The sequence below is a fragment of the Rhea pennata genome, chromosome 3, assembly GCF_028389875.1.
Source record: "Rhea pennata isolate bPtePen1 chromosome 3, bPtePen1.pri, whole genome shotgun sequence".
NCBI classification, from domain to species: domain Eukaryota; kingdom Metazoa; phylum Chordata; class Aves; order Rheiformes; family Rheidae; genus Rhea; species Rhea pennata.
Window position 1 is genome coordinate 90,481,413 of NC_084665.1, and position 20,079 is coordinate 90,501,491.

Here is a 20,079-nt window from a genome sequence, read left to right on the forward strand (position 1 = left end):
CAGCAGCCTGGGCTGAGGCTGTTTCTGCTCTGTGCTGCAGGTCGCAGGAGGTGAAGCAGCTCTGGCTCGACGCCATCCTCAGGTCGGCCCTGCTGGGGGTTCAAGCTGCCGCTGGGGCCAAGGGGGAGGGCGCGGAGCGCTCCCGAAGGAGCTGCCCGCGGACGTGCCCAAGGAGCGGTGGGGGAAAGGTGCACCCACGGCCACGCGCAGCTCCTGGCGCAGCAGCGGGAGCTGCTCTGCCTCGTGCTTGCAGATGAGCATGAGGCGCCGGGAGCCGCCAGCACAGCTCCTGCCGTGCGGGCATGGGGACCCCGCGCCGCTGCCGCGTGTCCCCATGGCGGGGAGGCCCATGGGCAGCAGGAGCGAGGCCGTTGCAGGGCTCGTGCTGCCAGGCAGCGCTGCTGGAGGCTGCACAGGCTGCGGGGCCCTTGTCCGCGCTGCTGGGGCTGTCGGGAGGGAGAGCAGCCAGGGCCGGGGCTGACGGAGCTCTTTGCGCGCCCTTCCCTGTGCACAGGCAGAGCCAAGGAGCCCCGGGAGCCAGGGTCACCCGCCTGCCCTCCCTGCGGCTCCTCACCAAGGTGGTCGGCTTCTACGGCCCCGTAAGTGTCCGCACGGCCTCCGCTCCGCCCCGAGAGCCGCTTGGCTTTCCCACCCGACCACGCAACGGGTTGCTCACGGAGGCACCTTGCTCTCTCGCCCAGGAGGCGTCGCTGACGGCCAGGACCGTGGAGGCGCTCATTTTGGCAGAGGTGAGCAGCGGCTGCCTTTGCCTGGCCCTCGATGGCTGCGGCCGGGCGGTATCTCAGCACGGTGCGGGCGCCTCTCCCGGGTGTGCAAAGGGAGCCAAGGCCCCGGGCTGGGGCAGAGCGCGGCAATGCCGCCCAGCTGGAGCAGCGCGCTCGCGGCCTTGCTGCTGCGGGGCGGCTCGGTCGGCTGAAGCCCTTTCTTGCAGGCTGCAGCCAAGCAGTGCCCCCGGGCGGACCCTTCAGCCGTCGAAGAGGCACTTTGCTGCTCGGCTGGTGAGTGGGAAAAACAAAGCGGGGCGCTGCCTTCTTCCATCCTGCTTGCAAAGCGGCGCTTGTGCCAGGCTGCCTGACCTGCCACCAGCGGTGACACGCCGGAGCTCACGAGCCCCGCGGGCAGCCGCAGCTGCTCTTGCTCTCTCTCGCCATGCAAAACCTCGGTGCCTGTAAACGTGCTGCAGCACGTGGCGCTGCGCACAGGCGAAAGGCGCCTCAGGCCCATTTGCTGAAGCCGTGTTTGCTTTCCTCTTGCTTGCAGCAGACGGAGCCAAGGGAGGGCGGAAGGTGGCGATCTCATGGCCCCTGGCTTGGAGAGGAACCTCTGCCACCGGGGACTGCCCAGGGCAGCTAGGCTCCGGCCCCCAGCTGTCTCTCTTTGGGCAGCCTCTGGCCCTCATCTGCGGGCCAGGTGATGCCCTGCCCCAGCCAGTCCAGGTAAGCAAGCCTGGGGAGAGGGGTGTCCTGCAGGGATGCCTCCACTGCAGTGCCTGCAGTTCAGCATTCCCGCATGAGGCTGCACAGGAGACAGCGAGGGTACTGCCAGGGGACTCTGCGTGGAGCAAGAACGGCATGGTAAGCCGAGCCAAGCAGAGTGCAGCGACGAATCCAAGGCTGTCTGTTTGACAGGAGCTCCTGGACCTACTCTACGAGAGAGGCCCGGCCACCGAGGGCATTTTCCGGAAGGCGGCCAACGAGAAGGCACGCAGGGAGTTGAGGGAAGAGCTGGACAGAGGCACGCAGGTTGATCTGTCGAGCAAACCCGTGCACCTGCTGGCAGTGGTGCTGAAGGTGAGTTCTGCTGACTTGTAGCTGGGAGAGCCCAGGGCGACTCTGCGTGGGCCCATGCCAGGGCCTCGATCGACCTAGGAGGGACTCCGTGCTAAAACTTGCCCAAAGGCACCACACTCCGAGGCTCAGGCTAAGCACCCTTGGGCATTTTCCTGTGCCAGGGGATGGTCAGCTCCAGCAGCTGCACCTTTGAGAGCAGCTAGCTCAAAGCTAGCTGCCTCCCAGGGAGTCACCGAAGTCACGGGCGTGCTGCCTCTCTGCTCCCTGCTAGTGCCCAGAGCCTCACGTAGGTGCCTTGACCTTGCAGGACTTCCTGAGGAACATCCCCTGCAAACTCCTCGTGGCCGACCTCTATGACAAGTGGCTGCTAGCGCTGGAGAAGCCCAGCCTGCAGGAGAAAATTGCAGGCCTGAGAGAGTAAGTTTTGCCACCCGTCCCACCGCTGGGGCTCAAAGCAAGAAGCAGCAGCCCCTGCCGCCTGCACTCCTCCTCCTGTTTGTTTGCGTTCCCGCAGGGTGGCTGGCCTGCTGCCTCCAGCAAACCGCCTCTTGCTCCGGCGCTTGCTCTCTGTGCTCCACCACATCAGTGAAAGTGCAGAGAGCAACCGGATGGATGCCAGCAACCTGGCGATTTGCGTGGGGCCAAACATGCTCAGCCCCGACATGGACACCACGCTCCCGCTGGCCGTGCAGAAGGAGAGCAACGACAAGGTCTGTTGAATCCCGCACCCTGCTCCCCTCCCCTGAGCTGGGGCTGAGGCTGCCTTGCTCATAGACGGCCACGAGGCTCTGAGCTCTGGCTGCGGCTACACAAGGTTGCTGCCGCCGCTGCAGAAACGTCCCTCAGGAGCACAAAAGGCTGCTCACGTCGTTTGCAGCGCCTCGCACTGAACTCCGGGGCTTTCTGTGTGCAGGTGACGCTCTTGGTGGAGCTCCTCATCCACAACTGCGCAGCAGTATTTGGGGATGACGTTGCCTCGACCGAGGAGTCACGGGAGCACACAGCCAGCTCCACAGGTACGAGCACGGAGGGCTGCTTGTGCCATGCCAGGGCTGCTGCATCACTTTGTGTAACTGGATAGCAGCAGACATCTGTGGAAATGCCGAGAGGTGCAGAGGGTTCAGGAGGGTCTGGCAGGGTTTCCCTAGTGGAAGGCTTTCCAGTACTTCCATGCACAGGAACAAAGGTTTTGCCTTTGCGTCCCCTGCCAGGGGGGAGGGGACACGATGCTGCAGGGAAAGTGCCCTGACATCTTCCCATGGCCTCTAAAAGGTGCCTAACAGCTCACTCTCCCCACAAAACACCCAGGTGCTGCTCAGCAGAACAGTGCTGCCTGCAACAGCCCCGAGCCTGCAGCTGAAGGCAGCCCTGTGAACTGCCACCAGGAGCAGCAGCCCAAAGCAGCAAGTGCTTTGGGGAGCAGCACCTATCCCACCTGCCTCTCTGCCCCTCCGCTGACTAATCAGAAGAAGGAGGTCAGCAACATGCCCAGGAGCTTCTCAGAGGCAGACCTGTCCTGCCAGAGCAGCAGCCTGGAAGGCAGGAGATGGGATCCGGAGGCAGCCAAAAGAGAGGAGCCTTTTCCCATTCAAGAGACAAAGTGCAGCGTGGAGAAGGGGGCTCTGGAAACAACGCCTTGCCATCCTGCAGGCACGCTTATCAAATGGCACTCCCTCCCCACAATATCCTCCGGCTGCTCCCTGCAAAGCTCCTTTTCTCCTCTGATGGCTCGGTCTTCACCACCTCTTCACTAGTTTCACTCCCGAGCCCCCCCCCCCCCAAAAAAAAAAAAAAATCTTTCCGAAGAACGCCCAGGCTTTTCCCATCAAGCCCAAGGAGGACAGCTGCCCACCCGGCACACACATCAGGAAGCGCTGCAGGGCGTTCTCTTGTGCAAAACACAGCAAAGTGCTCAAAAAAGTCCCACATTCTGGAGACCTGGAAGAGTCTCAGCAGAGGCATCTCCAAGGCATCTGCTCAGGGACAGAGTTTCTTCCCTGAAGGCTTTGGGGGTGGAATGTGCAACCCGCAAGGTTCCCCTTGGAAGAAACTTCCCCGTGAGTTTCCCAGTGACCCCCTGTGGGAGCTTATTGACGGAGAGATTGTCAGAGTCCTGCCAAGAGGCGACAATCTGCGGCACCCGTTGGAAAGGAGACCGGAAACGGGTGCCAGAATGTCTATGAGCAGAGGTCCCAAACATTCCTGCCCCTTCGGTTCCAAAGCAATTGTGAGCTTGGTGAGGAACCTCGGCGTTGTGGAGACCACCCTTCTCTGGAGTCAGTATTCTAGCCAGAGCTCTGCATGATTTCTGAAGACCAGCTTTGCATGCAACTGTGAACCAAACCCCCTGGCAGTATTAAATGCTTTCCAAGAGGAAAAGTTGCCTGCCTCATCTCTGGCACTCTCCCTCCCTCCGTCCAGGCGCACGTTTACTCCAGATAGGCTGAGGTGACCAGGGATGTAAGTGGGGATTATGGCAACAAGATGTGCCCTGTGGGAAGGGTGAGCCTCTCTGCTTTGCCTCTACACCCCGGCAAGGCTCCCAAACGAGCGACCCTCCCTTGCAGAACGTGCTCTTAGCTGCATCCCTCGCAAGGGCTGCTAAGGACTGAGCCCGTAAGTCAGGAGAGCAAGTGCAGTTGTGTGTGCGGGTTCCTACTGGAAAGCTACTGAGACGTGGCCGGCCTCGGCCACTGCGGGTAGCGCAAAAGACACCTCTGGCAAACGGGTCTTTCTCCCTCCAGTAGCGGTTAACGAGTGATGGGTCAAAGAAAGGAAACAACTCCTCAGAGAGGGCAGGGCAAACTGGGAGGGGACCTGTGGAGGGCTGCCATCCGGCCTCCCACGCGGTCCGTGAGGAGCTGCCCTGGGATGGCCAGACTAGAGCAGGGTTGCAGGTGCCACCTTGCAGGAGCGCCAAGCGAGCAGGGAAAGGAGGGAGAGGCAAAGCTGGTGCTGCAGCAGTAGCGACCAGAGAAGCTTGGGTGGAGTAAATGGAGGGCTCGTCCTGGCTGGCAGAGCTCAGAGCTGTGCAGATGGTGCTGGAGCAAGTGGCCTCTGGTGTGTGCGCACACTCAGGCGCTGCCTGGGCCGCTGCCAGCCGGGAGCTAGACAAGTGGGTGCAAAAGAACGGGCAAGGAAAAGGTAGAGACGCCAGGGGGAAGCAACCCTGGGAAGAGTTAGCACCTGGCTGAACCAAACAACAGCTGCGATGTGCGTGCCTCCAACCAGCAGGAAAGGGCAAAGGGGAGTCTGATGGCTCATCATTTGGCTACAGCTGATGTGTGGGCCACCTGGGAGGCAGAAGGGCTAGGCAAGCGGTGGCACATATGGCTGGGGCACCACAGGAGTCAGGAGCTATTTCCAGAGGCTGCAAGGAGACGATGGCCTGAGGCAAAAGCACTGCCCAGACAGGCTGTAGGCTCATGCCATTCTTGCCAAGCACTGGGACAGGAGCCGTCCAAAGGACAAGAGTCTGCCCATCTCAGCACAGGTAGGCTAGTGCAGGACACCTGGCAGCGAGATGATACTGGTGCCTTCAAGTGAACGCCTGGAGGCTGGAAACACCTCCTGGCGGGAGGAGAAATAGTTAGCAAGGTGGGGAACATGCCCTGTAACAAGTCTAGCGAGTGCAGCCGCTCTCCACCGGTGGTCTGCTCCTTGCAGACCTCTGCTTTGCCTGCACAGAGAAAGACAATGTGAGCATGGACCCTCTTTGGAGAGGAAGGATGTGCAGACCGGGCATGCTTCCAAAGGAGTATGACGGGCTTTCCACTTACCTCCTTGCTCCTCAAGGAACGGCAGAGCCAGGAGAGGGGAGGGACTGCTAAAACTGCAGCTCCACAAGGGTGACTCCCTTAATTCCCCTGAGGGGGGATCCCCACTTAGTGTGGGAAGTGGCAAGTGGGCTGGAGAAGGGGCAGGCGCCAGGGGGAAATCCCCCAGCAAAGGGGTACTGCAGCAGTGCCCATCAATGGCCAGATCAGTGCCGCCGGACCGAAGGGAGGGAGCACTTGTTCCTGGCGCTCTACCTTGCACAGCCTCCCACCTCAGCGCTCCCTGCACAGCCTGCGGCTCTGCAATTGCAGCCCTCGGGACGCAGGGCACAGCCCTGGGCACTTCCTCCACGCCCCGAGGGAGACGCCTCTCTTTGCTCAGCTTTCCCCTCAGCCCTCCGCGGCTCCTTTCTCTGCCTCTCACTCTACTGCAGAAACCTGTGGCTTCACAGCTCACACGCAGCTGACCACCTGTGTCTGGCTTTACACACCAGCTCTCTCTAGCACAGCTGCATCGGAGGTGAGCAAGGAACAGTGAGCAAGGTTATTCATGACTCCTGCAGAGCCCGGCACTCCAAGCAAGACATGACGTTATGTGACACTGTGCTCAGACTTCTGCCCTTCTCCATCTTCCATCACACTGTCCATTACTGTTTTACCTGATATTTTTGATGATTTTTTATCCTCATTTTTACTGAAACTATTAGAAAGTTGTTATTTTTCCTGTCTCTCAGGAACAATCAGAACTTAAGTGTTACGCATCACCTTACAGAACCAGAAGTGCTGATTGCTCAGGCTCAGGCTAATTGCTCAGTCTTCAAATCACTATTTTTCTTTTTCTTTCATTCTGTTGATTAATGAAGACCTTTTATAATGGAAAAAGTTAATGTTAGCCCAGTATCAAAGTTGTAAAGCTGTAACATGGTTTGTTTGATCCAAGAAAAGGAGACTTCAGAAGCTGTGTGGTCCAAAGATCCAAAGACAGTAGGCACTTTCTGGTGAGTTCTCCTAATTTCTGATAGGGTCTGATATTTTTTTCCACTGAAAAAGGAAAGCTAAAATCAAGGGGCATTGCCACTCCTAGTGCTGCTTGCCCCTGCCCCATAACCACTCTACCTCACTCCTGGGAGCAGAGAGGTTGTGGTGGGATCAGTAATAAACTGCTAATAATCAAGGAATCTTTTTAACTTACCTTTCCTTAGAAATGAGAGGTGTCTTGTACACAGTCACACTACATCCCCTAGGTGATACGGAGCAGATGCTGAAACACAAATACTTGAGTTGCTCGAGGCCTCAAAAGTGGTCAGGCTCTGATAGCCACGCAGAAGTTGGGATCTTTCAACTGAATTTGTGCAATCCTTCACCTGGCCCTGTTATTTCTTCTCCAACTTACACTATTTTCTCCTTTAACCAGATGCTGAGACCAGCAGATCCCCGTCACCTACAGCAGGACACCTCTGAGCAAGCTCCTTCTGGAGAGAGCTGAGCTTGCCGAGGCTGCTGTGGTGCTACTGCCTCCCACATCTGTTCTCCCCACACACTGCTTGCACACCCATGCTGCATTTTTACACTCCCTCTTCAGGTTGGTCCAGAGAAAAATCTTTGGGTTTTATAGATGTCTAAAGAAGGAACTAGCACTGGATTTGAGAGGAAGATGATCACTTAACCAAACATACTGAGCGACTTTAGAGCCAGTTCCCCCATTTTGGGCCTTGCTTTCTCTGTTCTCACAAAAATCAGAACTTGGTCTTGAGCAGACTGTTTTGTGTAAGCAGTGGTCATATTTCCCCTTGTCTGGGAGTTCCTCTTTGGGCCAGTTTTAGCAAATTGTACCAAATTAAATGCATGATAAAACATTAAAACACATGATAAAACAGTCATTAATCTTTAGCAAAATGAGATCTTTTCCCTGCATAATAGCATATATATCAAGTATCAGTTCAGAATAAAGACCTGAGCACTGGCAGCTCCCTCTGACAACAGGTAGAAGAGCGCTAGGACCAAATTCTGACCAGCCCCTTGGATCACTATCCCTTACTTGCAACAGTAAGTTTCAACAAGAACTATTGCTCCAGGATAGGTTAGTGGGTTCACCTGGTGAAAAGATAATTTTTGTAGTTTCCTCAGTTGGAATTAAATCTTGAAGAAATAAGGTTTTCTGACAAGGTGAGAAATCACAGGCAACATCAATGATAGGAAGTATCACTTTGGGAACAAAAAAGGAAGAAAACATAGTAAGATCTGAGACCATTTATCAGTTGATAACAAAGCTGTATGAAAACATACTAAGATCTAAGACCATTTATCAGTTGATAACAAAGGGATTGCAAGTCATAGCAAACAGGGACAAATTCTTTTATCTTCTACAAATAAAAAGACAACTATAGAAAAATTATCCACTGAGAAATTTTTGAAGACAGTAAGCCCATACTGAAAAAGTAGTTTCTGAAGTGCTAAATTCCCACACTGGTATACCTTAATGGCATGAATGCTTGATAATGTAATCTTTTCATTTCTCAAGACATGTGTTAGCTACCGAAAAAAAAAAATGTCTTTTGCCTTTTCTACTGTTGTGACCGTATGATAGAATAAAATTTAGTATATCCTTACTGAATAATTTTTGCTCTCCATACTTAAAGCTTTATATCACAGCATCATTATGTGTAGAAGAAGAACTAAATCTTTATGATAAACTCACACTTCATACCTTGGCATTGTATAGATGCCTTTGTTCAAATGAATTAATATACCAAACTGGGCTCTTCATCTGTAGCATCCCACACTGATATCCTTAGGCATAGGTACACGAATTGTAGAATGTCTGTCCTTGGTCCTCCAGTTTATTTACTTTATCCTACTCATTTTCTCTATCTGAATATAACCTTTTTTCAGGGGTAACAACCCAGCAGCCTTATACCACTTGCCAGTTGATACAGGGACAAAGACTTTTCAGTGTCTTGCTGATTTCTAATTAAGCATTTTTAATTCATTCAATTACTGTGAACCTAATCCTGTTCTCACTATCAAAGACAGAAAAACTCCCATTGGCTTGAGTGGGAATGTGATGAGAGCAGTAAACAAGTCCAATCTGGAAATAGATGTGCCTTCTGGAGAAGCAGAGACCATGGCATAAGGCCTCCCAGAAAACAATCCAAAATGCAAGCCGAACAGCACTTCACGGTGCCTATCTGTTCTCTCTACACAATGTGAGGAGAAGAGTTACCTGCCTGCAGCTGTGCCTACTCTTCATGCTGAAATGACTTCATTCACACGGCATTCTTTACAGGCCGCACAACAACAACAAAATGTCATGCCTTTGAGATATGTAAATTAAATTACTTGGTTTTGCACACAGAATTTCAGTCATTAGAGGGAGAGATAATGATTTGCAATATGCTTTTGAGAAGAAACACACAACAATAATCTTACTTACTTTACACTTTAATTTCCTAATGTGCACATGCACATGGAAGACTTGTCTGTGCAAATGTCAGTTATCAAAGAAATGTCAGACTATGGTTAATTTAATACCACTACCTCTTAGGCTCAAGTACATAGCCAAAGTTCAAGAACTACCAAGGTTGCTTCTTTTAATCAAAATTTTAAGAGAAATCATTGATGTGCACCAGTTAGATTCTTGCTGTAGTGTGGATTAAATATACTCAGACGTATGAGGCAATAGGAAAAATGAGTTGTTAGGAACTTTTTACTAAATGATTATTTTCTTTCCAAAAGAAAAGAGTTTACTTGCAACCAGATGGACCTGAATCAGTTTGTCCGACAGACCTGAAATATTCCATTGCAGGTCAGTGTAACGTTAAATTACATTTCTGCTCTGTGGTAGTCTCATGGGAGCTGCACTTTTGGAGCTCTGCTTCTCAAATAGCTGTAACTTTCATGGCAAATATAGCCTTTCTCTGACTGAGCAGCACAATATCTCCTAGGAGCCACAAACTGTAGTTACAAGGTATTATCCTTTGTCCCATGTGGAGTTTAAAGTAAATGCTGTGATACAGGAACTCCCTTGGGAATAGGAAATTTATTTTTTCTCTGCTATAAGGAAAAGTGTAAATAACATCTTTTGTCTCCACTCCATCCCTTGAAAAAGAGACCTCTCTGCCCATGCAAGGCTCACCACACGCCACCTGCAACGCCGTGCTACTGCTCCCTCTCTGCAGCCTGGGGTCAAGTGCTTGGTGCTAGGATGGTTTTAACAAAGGCAACAGCGACTGTTTTAAGTCGTGACTGGGCGAGGTGTCATTCTCCCTGCCTTATCCATAGTGCAGGGATTAGAGCAATCACCCAGCAAACCCAGGCTCGGGTCATCCCGCTGCTTCAGGGGCCTCCAGCTTGCACAGCTCATCTCTCTGACAAGTCGGTTGCTGCTATTTTGAAGTTAGGTGACATTTTGAAGCCAGGTGGCATTTTTCTAGGCAGCATTTGGACCCTTTTGTAGGTCTAGCGTTTGAATTTCCTCACACATACCGAAACTGCAAATTGCATCGCCCTCCCCAGGATCTATTCTCATGCCAACTGCCCTGTTACTCAGGATGAAGTAAGAATAAATCATTTTTCTGTATTGTGAAGGCCAGTCACAATATCGTGCTGAGAGCAGCAGAAAATGCCCTTCAGAATAACAACACAAAATTGTATTAATGGCATCTAAAATGTTCTGCAGAAGCCTTCCCTGGTTCCCTCTTCTGTGACTGCTGCAACCCTCTGTCCAGCACTGTAGCAGAAAGATCATAGAAACTAAGCTATTCCTTCAAAAAGACATAAAATCTCAGTCTTATTTAAATTCAGAATCAGGCATTTAACTTCCTTTGATTTGACTTGTGCCTTTTCCTTACAACTGGTTGTTCATGTACTAAAATGACCATTTATACTACCTGATCAACAGAGTGTCCCTGCTCACAGGCACTACTGGGGGACAAGGGGTGGACTGACATGAAAGAACTCTGCTCCAGCCAGCCATCTAGCCCCAACAGCCTGCCCATCTAGCTGATGTCCTAAATAAATGGCATTTTTCCTTGCCATGAAGAGTAAAGAAAAAAATATAGTCTCAGGAGCAGAGAGCTTCATCAGGAGCTACCACTAATTGGTATTTTAGACTAGTATTCTCAGCAGAAGAGTGTATGTGATACTCATACAAGGTGAGGTCATTTTTAATTATGAAGATATAAAACCTGAGGTAACCTCAATGGATCTGATGGAGTATCTCTGGATACTTAATTATTTACAGGATAATACATGTTTAATAGGAGAAAGCAGAGACCTTTGCTCTGGGTTTGCACATCCCTTCCCTGGCATGATCCTAGCAATGCTCTGGTGCTCTATGACCAGTCAGACCAAAATGACAAAAACAGCCCATAGGATAAAAACTCATGTCTTCTAAGAAACATATGAGAAAAAGAACGCACTGTTCATTGACTTTGGTCTCTTCCTTAAAACCATATTCGAGAATGCAGAGTCTGGAAAATTGCCTAAGGTAAAAGAAATCTGCGTCACTCAACAGCTGATGAACTTGTTGTTCAGAGACATGGGGACAAAATCTGCTCGGACTCACACTGTGGAGTAAGTCAGATGGAGCCAGAACCACTGACGGCAGGGCTGAGCTTGGGCAGCTGGGCAAAGATAAGCTATAGAAAAGGTGGCAGAGGCTGTTTTATTTCACATTCTACTCTAAGTGCCATGATAAGAAACATAACATTAGTAGCTAGACAAGTGCATTTTCTCTGGGACCCTCAGGATTTAAGTCCCTGTCTCCTGGACATCTGCTGCCTGCTGGGTGAATGCAGGTCACTGCTCATAGGCCACCTTCCTCTGTTGATGTCTTGTGAGCAAATTAGCTGAGGTGGCCAACACAAGATAGCTCACAGCACTACATCCCATCTCCAAACTTCTCCATCAACAGCACGTGCTCACCCTGAGGTTAGCTTAGGGCCAATTTTGGGGGGCAGGCTGTAGTCCAAAGGTCCCCCAGTGAGGTCTATGCTTACTTCTCATCTGTAAGAGTCACTAGTGGTGGTCCCATTCTTGCTGTTGAGGCTCATCTGCCTTGTGGCTGTTTAAGACATTTGCAAATTATAAGCCAATCTTTGAATTAAAAATGAAATTTAAATTAAATAAAAAATATACTGAATCCTGATTCTGTCTTCTTTCATCCCAATGTGCAGCACGCTGATACACAAGCACACAAAGATAGCTCATTTGGTAACATAAAATCAGTGGAAAACTAACTTGACAAACCTCTGGAGGGAGAATTCTTCATATACACTAATTAATAATGAATATTAATGGAATAATAATCCAAAAACATGTAGGAAATGGACTTCATCCAAATTATTCTGTAATTCGTGCACATGTTCAATTTTATGTAGAAGTAGCCCTGCCTGACTCACTGAAATTATTCCTAGGCCTTGGGTTAAAAATATGCACATTAGAATAAAAAGTCCTACCCCGACATAATAACTAGCTGTTTATACCACTTTATCAATGAAAACAGGCTAGATGCAAAGCTTTTTTGGTTTTCTGTTTTAGTTTGTTTGCTTTGTCTGATCCTGTAATGAAAATATTCACAATTTTTTCATTTTAATAACTCAACAATTAGCCCCAATTCAGTATATTTAGAACTCTATCAGATTGGAGAATCACTTCCTTTAACTACTGTAGGAGGAAAAACCACATGTTTCAGCCCACATTTCTCCCGCAGTTAATAATTAAAGCTTTTTTGTACAGGCAAGGAAATTTCTAAGTCAAAGGAAAAACAATATTATAAGGTTAATGGGATGAATGAAGTAGAGATCTTCCTCCTCCATGGGCCCCAAAACAAGGGGAAATGATGGCTTTTTGTGACAGTTTCCCAGTGAGCCCTCCAACGAGAGGTGAAGCATAAAGAAATGGCTCAGTTTTCTCCTTGCAAGTCCATTAACAGATTACAGATGTCTGGGAGAGCAGTATTCCCTCGCCCCTTCGCATGCTGGTGAGTTAGGAAAGCCATGACCCTGGAGAGCAACCTTCTCCCAGCTCTGTCTTCATTGTGCAAAGAGGGTTTTCCTAACTCAGCTTGAACAGCTAAAGACGAGATCCTAATGGAGACAAGGTAACCTGTAACCTTTTCTTTAAGTGGATTTAAATCTTTGGGCAGGAGTGGGAAGAGGATAAGACTTGGTGACCACTCTGCAAGGTTAATGTCGATTCATTGTCTTGGATAGCAAATCGGAGAAGTCAGAGAAAGTTATTTTTCCCTTTAGAGGAATCTCTTATTCTTTTTTTAAAGAGCAAATGGTTGACTTAGATGAAGATTTCTGTAAAAAATATCTCAAATTTCATAGGAACTTAACCAAAAACAAAGTATTTGCAATGAGTAACATTTGAAAGAAAAACAAAATCTTCATAAAACCTTCTGAATGTTTCCATTTTGCAGAATTTCACAAGGGAACACTTATTTGCACATTTCCCATGATTTTTTTTAAATCTGTAATTCTTTCTAGCTTGTTGCAAACTCATTTTAATGTTTTGTTTACTGAAATTCTTCTCTAGAAATGTAGTTCAGCAGCATGGTTGCACTAAATAGTTTGGCTGAAATTTTAGCAAGAAAGATATAAGAAAAAAATGAACATGAAGAAAGTAACAAAGTATTTTAACTTTTGTAAATAAACCACTTTGGAAAATGACTGCTTTTATAACAGCAGTATCAGGAGATTTTTAACTCTGTCTATTTGCAATCAAATATGAAATGCATTTGAAACAGAATTAACCAAATCACATGCGGCTGAAAAGCAGCAATAAGAGGGCTACATGAAATTAAGCAACTAAAACTGATTTTTATTATAAGATTCAGCTAAAATAATTGTATTTTTATTATTTATGCAGTCCAAGAAGTCAGGAAGGAATTTCACACTAATTGTAATATTTTCTACCTTTTTTCTTTCCCACAAAGAAAACTGTCTGTTTTTTTAAACACTGACAGCAGTAGCAAGATTGTCGTCAAATCAGTCAAGATATGAAGAAATCATGTTCCAGCCCTCTGTGTTTAGGTATGCATAAACACATCCAAAGGAGATGTGTTGAATCTAGACAAACTGAGCCAGACATATTAGCAACCACTTTGCTAAATTTAATTGAAATCATAGCATTTTATTTGTTACCAAAAAATGAGACCTCTCGAAAGGTAGCTCTTGCTACACCAGAGCTGCGGTCAACCTGATATCTTTCACAGGCTGCTATGAACATCCCCGATGTCCAGCATACAAAGCGGAAAAGGTGGAGAATATCTAAGAAAGGGATATTTGGGAGGAAAGCTAGTTCTTTTTGCTAAAAAACCCAAATCCATATTCCAGTCTCACTCAGGTTGGAGGGTAAGAATTACTGCAGAGCAGGCCCAGGGAGGCCCTTTCAGTCTTATGACTCAGGGAATCAGACAAGGGTGTTAACATATCTTCACCTATATCATAAAAGAAGTGGAGTTGCAGCAAACATGAGTGATGAAAATAAAAGCACCAGGCATATAAAACAGCAGCCGTACTGAGTCGAACTGGACATCCATGCAGCCTGGTGTGCAGCACTGTGCATATAAACACAGGATTGTTTTTCTTCTCTGTGCAGCTTTATATTGAATCTCCTGTGTGTTTTATTGCTCAGCCACTTGGCTCGACAAGGTCTTGCTGTAATGTGTAAGGGCTCTCTGTATTTTTTGTGGTTAATGTACCTCTGAAGCTGAGCTCTGAATTGCTCCTCTTCCAGCTTCAAAGAGAAATTTGCACTGAATAAGCCAAGTTATGCTCTGATAAATGCTTTAAGCCAGCAAAGTCTGGCACTGTTGCTGATACACGTCTTGCCCTCCATATCTCTCTTAAAATCCCTTATCTGCAGGCCTAGTATGGAGGCTGGCTTATTAACATTTGAGCAGAAGGATGCTACATATTGTTATGCCTATGCAAAGAATCTTGCCCCAGAATTGAACTCCGATTGATTTTGGGAGAAACGATGCTACTTGTATCTCATATTGGCTTGTGACTGCCACAATTACATTTTTGCAGTAGAAAGCAGTATCTGGTCATGTGATTCATGTAGTAGGAGACCACAGAGACCTTTATCAGCTCTGGTTTTATTTAATTTCTATATTAAAATGAATAAAAGCCACACAAATGCAATCTGCAGCTAATAGTGATTAGCAGTTGTTTTCTCCTGGAAGGCGACCACAGCGCTCATGCAAGTAGATCTGTGGTGCCCTGCTCATGTCCTTCCTTGCAAGCTCCAACCCCACTCAGGGCAGGAAGCCATGCAATTGCATGGTGTGGTGCTGTGCTTGCACCAGTAAACTTCAGCTGCCCAGAGCAACATCATTATAGCATTTTTGCTGGGGGTATCTGCATGTAGGAGTGGGGGAGGGATGCAGTCTATTCAAATAAGGTACAGGTCTCCTGAAATAAGGGATTATGTTCCCTGGAGTGCTTATATTTAACAGATGGATAGATGCTTTCCTGGCTCCCAGCAGCAGTACTGTCTGCCTGGAATTTGCTGCTTTGGGAGATCTCTTTAAGTAAGCAGAGCTATTTCCTAGGAACAAGACCAAACTGTCAGGACCAAGAGTAGGAAAAAGAAGGGTGTATGCATGCCTTTGAGCATGCATTTAAGGCAAACTTCCTCCTCAGATTCTGCATTTAATTTGGTCCTGTGTTGAGAAGTCTGTCTGCCTGCCCACCAGGAATGCTACGTTAGATGTGTCATGCAACGTTGTTCAATTGGTACCTCTTTGCTTTAGTATATATCCTGTTCTCTCTTAATTTAGTCAAGTCTTCTTGTTTTCCTTCTCAGAAAGTATTAGCTCTGTGTGCACTTGCCTTTTAAAGACAGAGATCTGGTAGTCTTTTATAAATATATGTTTATTTACTTGTTTGAATGATTTTAAAATTGCAGAGGTTTTCCCACTACGATTAATTATTTGGTCAGTGGAAGTAGGTTCTTGGTATTCAGGCAGAACATAAAGGAAGAAATGTTGTGAGAATACGTTCCTCAAATGAAATCACATGGCATAATTGCGGTTCAACTTCTTTTTCCCCTCTGAGTAACCAGCTAATGTTCTAATTTTGCTCCAGTATGAGGTTTGCCATTGGTTTTACCAGACACAGCATCAAGGCCAGGTGGGCTGTAACATTTCAGTCATTTTTTGAATGATAGGTCAAAGTTTTTTGAAGTTTGTTTTCACTTTTTGTGGGTTTTTAGGAATTACCAACCACAGTTTTTGTCTCACCTTAAAGCTTTCTGCAGTCCCGAATGGCACCTTCCACCTCCCTTGTCCCATACATAGGTCCAGGAAAGGAGCAGCAGGAATATCCGGCCAGAGGAAATTCTGGCAGACTCAATAAACCCAGCAGTGTTAAGGCAGGTTAGGAATCACGGGGGGGGGGGTGGAGCTAGCCAGGGCTATTTTAACCCTGATCCAATTTTTTATTAATGAGAGGGGCTGGCTGCTAAGTGACTTTTAAAGTTTGGGCCATAGGTGTGTAACAATACTTCCACCATCATCTAGAAGGTGGTGGTGGTGTTTCATATTTGACATCCATTAGGGCTAAATTCCCAAGCTATATACATCACTGCTACTCTTCTATCTGCTTTAAGCTGTGTAAGAACATGTAACATTAAAACCCGACCTTGGGGTGAAAAAAATGGAATCTTTCAGCAAAAAATACTGTAGTTTATCTGCACAAAATTACCCGTGGTCTCTTGCTAACAGGGTGTCTGTTTTAAATAGCAGAGTTACATTTATTCGTTAAGGCTTTCCATGTTTTCCCAACAGTGCACACATTCTGAAACTGAGCATCTTGGGGTATATTTAGTCTGAAAGATTTTTCATCTCACAATTAAATGAATCTCATCTGCAGTCACTCTAATACAAACAACTTTTTTTATTTTTCCTGATACAAAGTCAGTAGAATCTCCTTTTCTTTCATCTTATACCCTATGTTAACAAAAGATTACTTTCCAGAAACTTTTATGGTTGAAAAAGAAAAGAACAGATTAAACAGATTAAACCTCACATGAATGTTATGACTCACGGAAATGAGTAAAGGTGTATCTATATAGACTGTCATTTCAGGCCTCAAGTTACTAAAGCTATGGCTAATTTTTACTAAATCTGCATTTATGACCACAGTCTTTGTTGGGTTATAATAGTAAAAAATCAAGTAGGAAAGTTTATCTTGCCAGTACTGCATCATGATGCTCACGAATCTCCTGTGCCCTTCTTCTAAGAAACTGCTTAATGTCCGAAACTAAAAGTCCTCCACTGGTAAGGATTGTTTTTTTGCATAACTAATAACAAAATATAATACACTATAGACACCTTCTTATGGTAATAAGGATAAAGAAGCCACGGACAATGAATCAGTGCTTTAAAAGCAGACTGACTTAGAAGCTTGTTTTCTTTTTTCAGCTGGCTCTTCCTCTTTCACATTTTGTAACAATTCTCCTAACTCTGTTGTGGTACTGTAGAATCACAGACCATCAATGAACTTACCACCAAGATGTTTAAAATATCTTACAAGACAAAATATCTTACAAGATATTTTAAACCCTTAATCCAGTTCTTTCTGCCAAACAACATCAAATGATAACCAGACTGCCCTATTTAACTGCAAATACATTGAAAAGAAATACTGGAAATGGGGATATACATAATGGAAAAAGTTACAGATTCCAAGTGCTCCAACTGTAAATATTTTTTTAGTATGCAAATATGGCAGTCTTTCAATTGCATTCTCTTAAGAGATCCCTTCTGAACATACTAAACTCAGAAAATACACATTTATTAGAAAAGGAGATGTGTGTTTTTGTATGTTTTATAAAAAACATACTCATCTACATTCCTTTTGTAGTCAACAGAAAGAAACAGGTACAGTTCCATCTAAAAGTAGATGTCAACAACAGGTCAGATCAGGCACTAAAAATGCCTGCACTGCTCCAATGGCTCTAAAGGAAGCTGAAGAGACCAGCTCAAATGCAGACCATCTGTACTGCAGATATCTGAAGCAAGATTTGGTTCAAGACTGTGCTACCTGAATTTAGGTGCTGGCATGTGCCATGAGGCAGTTTCCAGCACATGCTGATGGAAATGTAGTCAGTGTGGTTAATGGATCCTAGAGAGTAATTCAGCCTACCAGCCGTGAAAGGCTTGATTCATTTGCTCACGCATACCTCTAGAGCCATATCCGAAACCCTCACGTGTCCTGCCTGCCCCTCGCTAGCACTGCAGAAGGCACGGCGTTTGCACTGGCCCAGTGCCATATCTCCCAGCCTTACTCATCATTTACCCAAAGGCAACTCAAATAAGGCTGCTTAACTGCAGTCTTAAAATGTCTGCTTTGGGGTGAGATGAAGGCTCTAGGCTCCAGTGACCCTACGGACTATAGCAAGAGCATAACCACCAGCAAGCCTGTACACACCAGCAAGTAGAGGCTAAAGTTCAGTGTCTGCACCTTGAACTAAATTCCACCCCCAAAGACAGATAAGATGAATTCAGTCCCCACAAAGCAGTTTTGTTTGTTTTGTGACCTCATTAGGTAATAATGTAGTGTTAAAAATGTTCCTTCCATCTTTTCCTTAGCTTATAGTACATATTCTATCCTAATGGCATTTCTTAAAACATATCAAGTGCATTTATATGCGTTTCTCTGCATCTGGAGTACTACAGAAGTAGATTATAGTTATTCCAAGTCCCTATTCTAGCCATTTCCAGCATATGAAGGGCAGGGGGTAGGACCACAGACACAGGTGTATATTCCTATATATAGGACTACTTGGACATGACACTGATATAGTCTGTAGCAAGCAATTCAGACAGATACCTCATCACAGTCATGTCTTCCAACTTCTACCTTTAAGTATGAAGCATCTTGTTTGCATCAGTCTTCAGTTCCCCCTGGAGTTCATCCACATTGAAGATCAGAGTCTAAGATAAATGGACAAATTTTTCCCACTAGAGCTCTCTCCCTCCCTCTCTGTCTCTCTCTCTCTCTCCCCCACCTTTGCCTATAGACATAGTCTAGATACTAGACAGGACTAGATGTTTCACTTCTAGGTGAGGAGAACGCCATAGTAGCTATCTTTCATTGTGGTAGTTCAAAAGAGCCAGCATGGGGACTTAAGCAGTGCAGATGTCTGATTGCACTATCACTGCAGATGTTTAGACTTAGAAGACGTGCTTGATTCAAGATGGACAGTGATTTCCTATATTACTAGCATGTAATGCTGCCCAGTTCTGGTATCAGTAGTGCACAGCAAAACAAATTATAAATACTCTTCTCACATCTCATATAAAGTCAGCAAGAATTTGCCCATTAATGCTCAGTGAAAGAATCTCACTTTTATATTTATAAAATTGCAGGACAGTGAGGTGAACTGACAGAATTTTGTATTAAACACATAAGCTTAAGTCTGCCAAAGAAAGCTTGAACTTTACACTTGAGAATAACTGCCTTTGGAGCACCGAAGTTCTACATTTGAGGATGTCTGAAAGACAAATTTGCAGTTCTAATTAAGGTTGCTGAAAGTCAGAGTAGTACTAAATAATAACAATATTAGCAGAAAGATGTTTGGCTCCAGATGGTTTTAAAAGCAGTTGGCAAATTAATGGAGAATGCAAAGATTACTCTTGATGCAAAATCAAACCATGGTGTACGTCTGTAACTTTGAAGTAGTAGTAAAAATGGAAGGATATCAAAACGTCAAAGCAACTGTTTGAGAAAAGCAAGACCCATTACTGTACCAAAGCTCACTACTTATTGAAGTTCTAATTCAAAAACATTTCTGAAATTGCACAACACTTTTTAAAATTACCAAGTGTAGAATATTTTCAGTGTAATAAAATTAGGAAAAGTGGATACAATTTTTTTTCACCAGGACTATGCAATAGTTGTCTTTAACACTTTGCAAATTTAAATACAAATACTAGTGTCTTTCAAGTAGTGTGTAGGACTTTGCTTTAGCAGCGGCAATCCTGCATTACTATGTGATAAAAACTAATATTAAAATAGCAGAAACCTGTAAACTACAGAATTAAATTTTCAAATTCTGAAATGGATATATCCTGAAAAAATCCATAAATTCAACCTGAAAATTTCAAAATTTCAGAATGAAGTCCATATTTAAAAGGTCAAGCTTTCCTGACAAAAAGAAACTAGAGTCTTTGACCAGCCTAGAATGAATAATTACAATTGGGAAAGCAATTTCTTCTTTTTGTATACTTTTTTTTACTAGGCCACAATCTCTAGTTAATCAAATATCTTACAGAAACAAATTTATACCAACGGCCAAGTAAGTTTTTCCTTTGACTGTTAGAGTTCATTATCAGCAAGAGTAATGGCTGCTTCAGTTGCGTAGCTGTTTCTGTTCTCTCATTGGGCAATGGCAGTCTTAAACAGAAGACAAACAGATGAGATACAGAAGTTCGATGAGCAACAAAAAACACTAATTCATTCTCAAATAAGCAA

At 46.0% G+C, this 20,079-nt stretch overlaps 1 protein-coding gene across 1 annotated transcript; it reads left to right on the top strand.

The window, feature by feature from the left end:
• The first annotated feature begins 302 nt into the window (after window positions 1–302).
• Window positions 303–3,565, top strand: LOC134138900 (T-cell activation Rho GTPase-activating protein-like). The gene is made up of 7 exons (XM_062573089.1): window positions 303–810; window positions 1,282–1,457; window positions 1,650–1,811; window positions 2,119–2,228; window positions 2,326–2,521; window positions 2,725–2,827; window positions 3,120–3,565. Exons 1-7 carry the CDS (start codon window positions 303–305, stop codon window positions 3,563–3,565), a joined length of 1,701 nt encoding a protein of 566 aa, XP_062429073.1.
• Window positions 3,566–20,079: the final 16,514 nt, after the last annotated feature.